The sequence below is a fragment of the Galeopterus variegatus genome, unplaced genomic scaffold (genome assembly GCF_000696425.1).
Source record: "Galeopterus variegatus unplaced genomic scaffold, G_variegatus-3.0.2 Scaffold4776, whole genome shotgun sequence".
NCBI classification, from domain to species: domain Eukaryota; kingdom Metazoa; phylum Chordata; class Mammalia; order Dermoptera; family Cynocephalidae; genus Galeopterus; species Galeopterus variegatus.
In genome coordinates this window covers 23,045-29,338 of record NW_007730887.1, presented here as the reverse complement: position 1 = coordinate 29,338, position 6,294 = coordinate 23,045, and the positions used below count along the sequence as shown (strand labels likewise).

Genomic DNA, 6,294 nt, shown 5'->3' with positions numbered 1-6,294 from the left:
AGTATCACTCATAAATGGACCCCAAAGTCTGACAGTTAGGTTCATAGGATTGCCTGTCCTTGGCTCACTACAACCTGAGGGTGGGAGTTTTCTGAGGGCAATACAGAAGTCTGTGTGAGTCCAGGAGGCCTCGGTTTCTCAACCCCAAGCAACACAGTGATATTGTTGGTGCCCCTGACAGGAAGGGCTGCTAGTTGCAGGACAGGCATAGAATTGGGCTTGTTGGAGGTTTTTCTCATCTTGAGTGTTACAAATGATGTAGGACCCAAATCTGGTTCCAGTCATGAGCTCACATAGGTCTACTAGGAAAATGGGGGCACCGGGGATGTGGACAGACCAAATAACCTCCCCAATGACAGTATCCCTTAATTCCCAGGTGTAATTCTTAGGTTATTGAGGACTTCCTGACATAGATATTACACAATATAAAACAATTAAAACAGTTAAGGGGACGAGCGAGTGAGTCTTATCTTTAGTGGGTCTCCTTTGGAGCGTTGCATGGTCCATTTTTCCTGATGTTTTCCTAGTTCTGTTGATTCCAGAGTGGAGGCTCACTTAAGTTGAGAATGATGTATCCAACGGCAATTTCCTGCTACCTTTGCAGCCGTCGGGGTGGTCAAGACTATGGGGTAAGGTCCTTGCCATCTAGGTCCAAGGGTCAAAGGATGGTGATGTTCCACCCATACGAGGTCACCTGGTAGGTATGGATGTGGCATCAGATCCTTTGCTGGCAGGTAGGCTTCTCGACCGAGGGATGGATCTGGTTGAACACCTGCTGGAGGGCTTGGAGAGACTGCAGGAGGTTATGGTTAGTAAGCTCAGCAAGTTTGTCATCTCTGAGGTGGGGTAGCAAAGGAGGTGGTCTCCCAAACATAACCTCATATGGGGTGATTCCCTTTATGTATGGGGCACATCTAGCCCTTAATAGGGCAAAGAAAAGGAGGATCACCCAGTTTTCACCAGTCTCCAATTTTACTTTAGTAAAAGTTTCCTTTAAAGTCCGAATCATCCTCTCCACCTGTGCTGAACTCTGTAGCTTATAAATACAGTGTAAGTTCCATTTTATTTGTAAGGCTTTTGCTAATAATTGAGAAATTTGGGCTATGATAGCCGGACCATTATCAGACCCAAAAGTTATAGGCAGACTGAATTGGGGAATAATTTCCTGTAATAATTTCTTAAGTGTTACGTGAGCAGTTTCAGTCTTTGTAGGAAAAGCTTCCACCCACCCAGAAAAGGTGTCTATAAATACCAAGACATGTCGGTACCCATACTGTCCCAGTTTCACCTCGGTGAAGTCCACTTCCCAATGTTCTCCAGGGTTAGATCCCCGTGCTCTGGTTCCTGTAGGTGCTTCTGGTTTTCGTCCTGAATTTACTTGTGAACAAACTTTACATTGTTGTACAAAGTCTTTTGTTAATTTGTCCAATTTGTGAATATAATAATTTTTCCACAACAATTCAGTCAATTTGGTAGCTCCGAGGTGTGTCCCTTGGTGTAGCTGTTCTATTAATAATCTTCCTAGTGCTTTAGGTAGATATATTTGGTGATCTGGTGAGACTTTCTAACCTGTATCATTGTTCTTAGTGCCCAGTGCTTTGGCATGTATGATTTCTTCTGCAGTGTAATGTGGGACTGGTGGCAGCTGGGGTGCCGGCATGACTACTAAAGAATTTGATGGCCCCACTGGTTTCAGTGTGGCCTCTTTTGCTGCTCAGTCTGCTGTGGCATTTCCTTGGGCCTCAATTGAGTCACCTGTTTGGTGTCCTCGGCAATGGATAATGGCCACCTTTTTAGGATACCATATGGCCTTGAGGAGAGCTAGAATCTCCTATTCGTTTTTTATGTCTTTTCCTCCCGATGTTATTAGCCCTCTTTGTTTATAAAGGGCCCCGTGTATGTGGGCTGTGGCAAAAGCATACCTACTGTCAGTGTATATGTTGACAGTTTTGTCTTTTCCATGTATTAGAGCTTGTGCTAAGGCTACGAGTTCAGACTTTTGAGTGAATATCCCTTGATTTAAAGCCTGTGCCCAGATGACCTGTTCCCGTGTGACTACAGCTGCCCCAGTGTACCTGATTCCTTTGGAGATGAAGCCGCTCCCATCCATGAACATCACCTCATCAGGGTCTGGCCAAGGTAGGTCAGTCAAGTTGGGTCGGAGTCCTTGCAGGGTTTCTATAGTTTCAAGGCAGTCATGGAGGGGTTTCTCCAGGTCATCATCCAGGAGGAGAGTCGCTGGATTCAGAGCTGTAGTCTTAAGAAACCTTATTCAAGGCTGGTCTAAGAGTAAAGCCTGGTATTGAGTGATGTGGGCATTGGTGAGCCAATGCTCAGGTGCACTTTTCAGGAGAGCTTGTACAGAGTGAGGTGCTACCAGGCTTATATTCTGCCCTAGGGTTAGTTTGTCTGCTTCCTTCAACAATAAAGTGGTTGCAGCTATAGCCCAGAGACAGGCCAGCCATCCAGCAGCTACATTATCCAATCTCTTGGAGAGGTAGGCCACAGGCCTTTTCCATGGACCCAGGGTCTGGGTAAGTACTCCGTTGGCTACGCCATGTTTCTCAGCAAGAAACAGGGTGAAGGGTTTATTTATGTCTGGTAGTGCTAGGGCAGGAGCCATGGTAAGTGCCTTTTTCAAGTCATTGAAAGCCTTTTGTTCAATCTCAGTCCATAGCAGGGAGGTTTGTTTTCCCCCAGTGCTAGAGTTCAAGGGCTTAGCTATTTCAGCAAACCCAGGTTTCCATAGGCGGCAATAACCTACAGCACCCAAGAATTCACAGACCTCTTTCTTAGTCTTTGGGATTAGGATCTTTAGAATTGCCTCTATTCTTCTGGAGGACAAAGTTCTATTTCCTCTCTGTAGTTTGTACCCTAGGTAGGTGGTTCTTGGGGTACATAATTGAGCCTTTTTAGCTGAGACTCGATACCCCAGGATTTGTAACTCTCATAATAAGTCTTTTGTGGCCTCCTTGCAGGTCTCATAGTCTTTAATGGCCAACAAAAGGTCATCTACATATTGTAGCAGAGTGACCTCAGGATGTTGTTTTCACTATCCAGGATTTGTAACTCTCATAATAAGTCTTTTGTGGCCTCCTTGCAGGTCTCATAGTCTTTAATGGCCAACAAAAGGTCATCTACATATTGTAGCAGAGTGACCTCAGGATGTTGTTTTCACTATGGCATGAGATCTTGGCTCAATGTTTCATCAAACAAAGTTGGGGAATTTTTAAACCCTTGAGATAACCGTGTCCATGTCAGTTGTCCCGAATATTCCCCCTCTGGATCTGTCCACTCAAAAGCAAATAAAGGTTGGCTTACCTTGGCCAGTGGGAGGCTGAAGAAGGCATCTTTAAGGTCTAACACAGTGTAGCTCTGGTGAGATGGCAGCAGTAGGCTAAGGAGGGGGTAGGGATTCAGGATGGTTGGATGGAGGGTCTCCACGTGTTTGTTCACTTTCCGTAGATCCTGAACGGGTCAGAAATCTGAAGTACCTGGTTTTTGTACTGGGAGGAGAGGAGTATTCCATGCCGACTTACATGGAACTAGAATATTAGCTTCTTTTAGTCTCTAGATGTGGATTGGATATTGCTTCACTCAGATAGGAATAGCCTGGCTTGTAAGCTGAACCATGATGGGGGGTCGATGAATGGCTATGCCTGCGGGGTTTGTTTCTGCCCATACTCCTGGAATTTCTTTCTTTAGTTCCTCCAAGGTGGAACTTGAGTCAGTGGGCAAGGGAGCCTTCGTGACTACCATATATTCTTCATTGATTGGGCATGTTATCATTATTTGGGTAAGGGGTGCAGGATTAAGAGTCAGTCCCATTGTGTTCCCCTTGAAAGATATGGTGGCCTGTAGCTTGTGCAGTAAGCCCCTTCCCAGCAGTGGGTATGGGCAATCTGGCATGACAAGGAAGGAGTGAGTAATAGTTCTTTGTCCTAGGTTAGTAATTCTTGCCTTGGTCTAGGGCAGGATTGAAACTTTCCTGTAGCCTCCTGGAGCAAGGTTTTTCTAGCAGATAAATGTCCATCGGTTTCAGTTAGAACAGAATAGGTGGCCCCTGTGCCTACAAGGAAGTCCATTGGCTTGCCCCCTACTTGTAAAGTTACCTTGGGCTCCTGGGGGCTCATAAGTATAGAGCCCTGGTCCTGTCAGTTTTCAGAATTATCTATCTGTAGGACGAGGGCATTCTTCTTATTTAGTAGGGGGCATTTGTCCTTCCAATGGCCTTTCTTCTTACAGAACACACATTGGTCCTTCTCTAGAGGGTCCCTGGACCTTCTGGAGGAGTTTCCCTTCTGTCCTGTTTGAGGCCTCACATCTTTGGGACTCAGTAAGCGCAGTTACCATTATTTTAGCCATTCTTTTTGTTTGTTTTTCTTCTGAGCTATCTCTGGCATTATAGACACTCTGGGCTATTTCAACTAGCTCAGATAACAGTTTCCCTTCAAATCCTCCCTGCCTCTGAAGTTTCTTCCTAACATCAGGGGCTGACTGAATAATAAAGGCAATATTTATTGCCCACCTGTTTTCTGGAGCCTCAGCGTCCACAGTTGTGTAGACCCTATTAGCTTCCATGAGGCACTCCAAAAAAGTGGCTGGGACTCATTTGGTCACTGAATTGTTTTGCTTACCTTTGAAAGGCTTGTGGGTCTCTAGGCAACTGCATGGAGTCCTCTAAGGAGAGTCTGGTGATATGGATGGAGAACCCCCTTACCTTGATCTGTGTTTGGGTCCCACTGGAGTCTGTTTGAGGGGAACACACATTCAAGATGAACAGGGTCATCAGAGGTTTGGCCATCATGACCTGCAACAGTCTTTAAGGCCTCCTGGTGGATGCACTCACATTCCTCTGACGTGAAGAGAGTCTGGAGGAGCTGCTGGCAATTATCCCAGGTGGGCTGGTGTGCAAAGAACACAGTCCCCAAGAGGGAGATGAGACCGTGTGTCCTTTCAGAAAAGGAAGGTTCTGGTTCTTCCAATTATACAAATCATTAGTGGAGAAGGGAATATAGACCATGAAGGGGGTTTGGTCTTGAGTTCCAGGGGGAAGGGAGCCTGTTGGAGTGGGAGCAGAGGTACGAGGGAAGCACCAGAAGGAGAAGGATCAGACTCAGAGTCCCTCCTGGTCTGATAAGTGGTACCGCTCCTTGTATGTGGGGGACTTAAGAGTACAGTAGAGTCAGGAGAAGTAGGGTAAGGGGGGGTGCGCTAGGAGAGACAGGAACAGGGGAAGAAAGATCAAAAGGTTCTCAGAGGCATCCTGGAGAACAGGAGGCTTAGGGAGTCTGGTTGGAAGAGGGCACTTAGTCACCAAATTTTTTTCCTTTTTCTTATCCCTCTTTTTGCCATCTTGTTTGTCCTCCCAACCACCCAGATAGGCAGACGTGGGTTTCCTGAGTCAGGGCTGAAGGCACTGTTTCAACCAGGAGGGCATCTCATCCATGATCTCTATCCAAACCTGAATATAGAGAACCTGATCGGGGTAAACTGGGGAGGAGTCCCAACACAGCAACCCTGTACTTGATAGGCTGTTGGGAGATCAATGGTCCCATATGGGGACCATCCCACACCAAATGTGGGCCATTCTAATTCCCAAAGTTTTTTGAGGTCATAGGGGTCTGCTGAAGCCCCGAAATTGGCAGCCTTTTTCTGAAAGTAACCCAAGTGAGTTATCATTGCCTGTAAAGGGGTGGCCCCACAAACGGGCTGGGAGATATTCTTTCCCATAATACTAATCTAGACTACAGAAACTGATGCACAAAATATCTTCACTTTTTGGGAATTGGGGCAGAAAAAATCAATCTAAAAGGTACACCAACTCAATGAGATTGCTAGGAAACACCCTATTGACAGGAGGTATAGGAGTGCCAGAAAAAATTTTTCTGTCTTGGTGCAATCACTTGGGGCAGCGGATACCAATCCTATGGCCAGTATTAGGACAAGTAGCACAATAAGGTTAGAGACATGGGATGGCATATACTTATCATGTCACACTATGGCAAGCTCATGGCAGGACCATGACTAATAACGTGCGACTGGCAGCACACAAAAGACAGAGACAAGTGGACATGTCAAATTCCAAACAATTCCAAACCAAAGGACCCGACAATGTCTCGTGGGAGTCCTGGACTTGGGAAGGAATGCTGTGTCCAGTCTTCCACAAAGTCCCCATATCAGAGCTCTGATACCCAAATGCAAAACCAAGTTTTTGAGATCTCAAACCAAAACTTACCTCCAGAGGTTCAAGACACAGAGTAGGAGGACAAACAAAGATGAACAAAGACTCTG

The 6,294-nt window shown here is 46.0% G+C and overlaps 1 protein-coding gene across 1 annotated transcript; it reads right to left on the bottom strand.

The window, feature by feature from the left end:
• Nucleotides 1–715: 715 nt before the first annotated feature.
• On the bottom strand, nt 716–4,804 carry LOC103603750. The gene is given in 4 exon segments (XM_008588327.1): nt 716–1,527; nt 1,570–3,034; nt 3,160–3,570; nt 4,721–4,804. Coding segments are annotated over 4 exon segments (2,772 nt in total).
• Nucleotides 4,805–6,294: the final 1,490 nt, after the last annotated feature.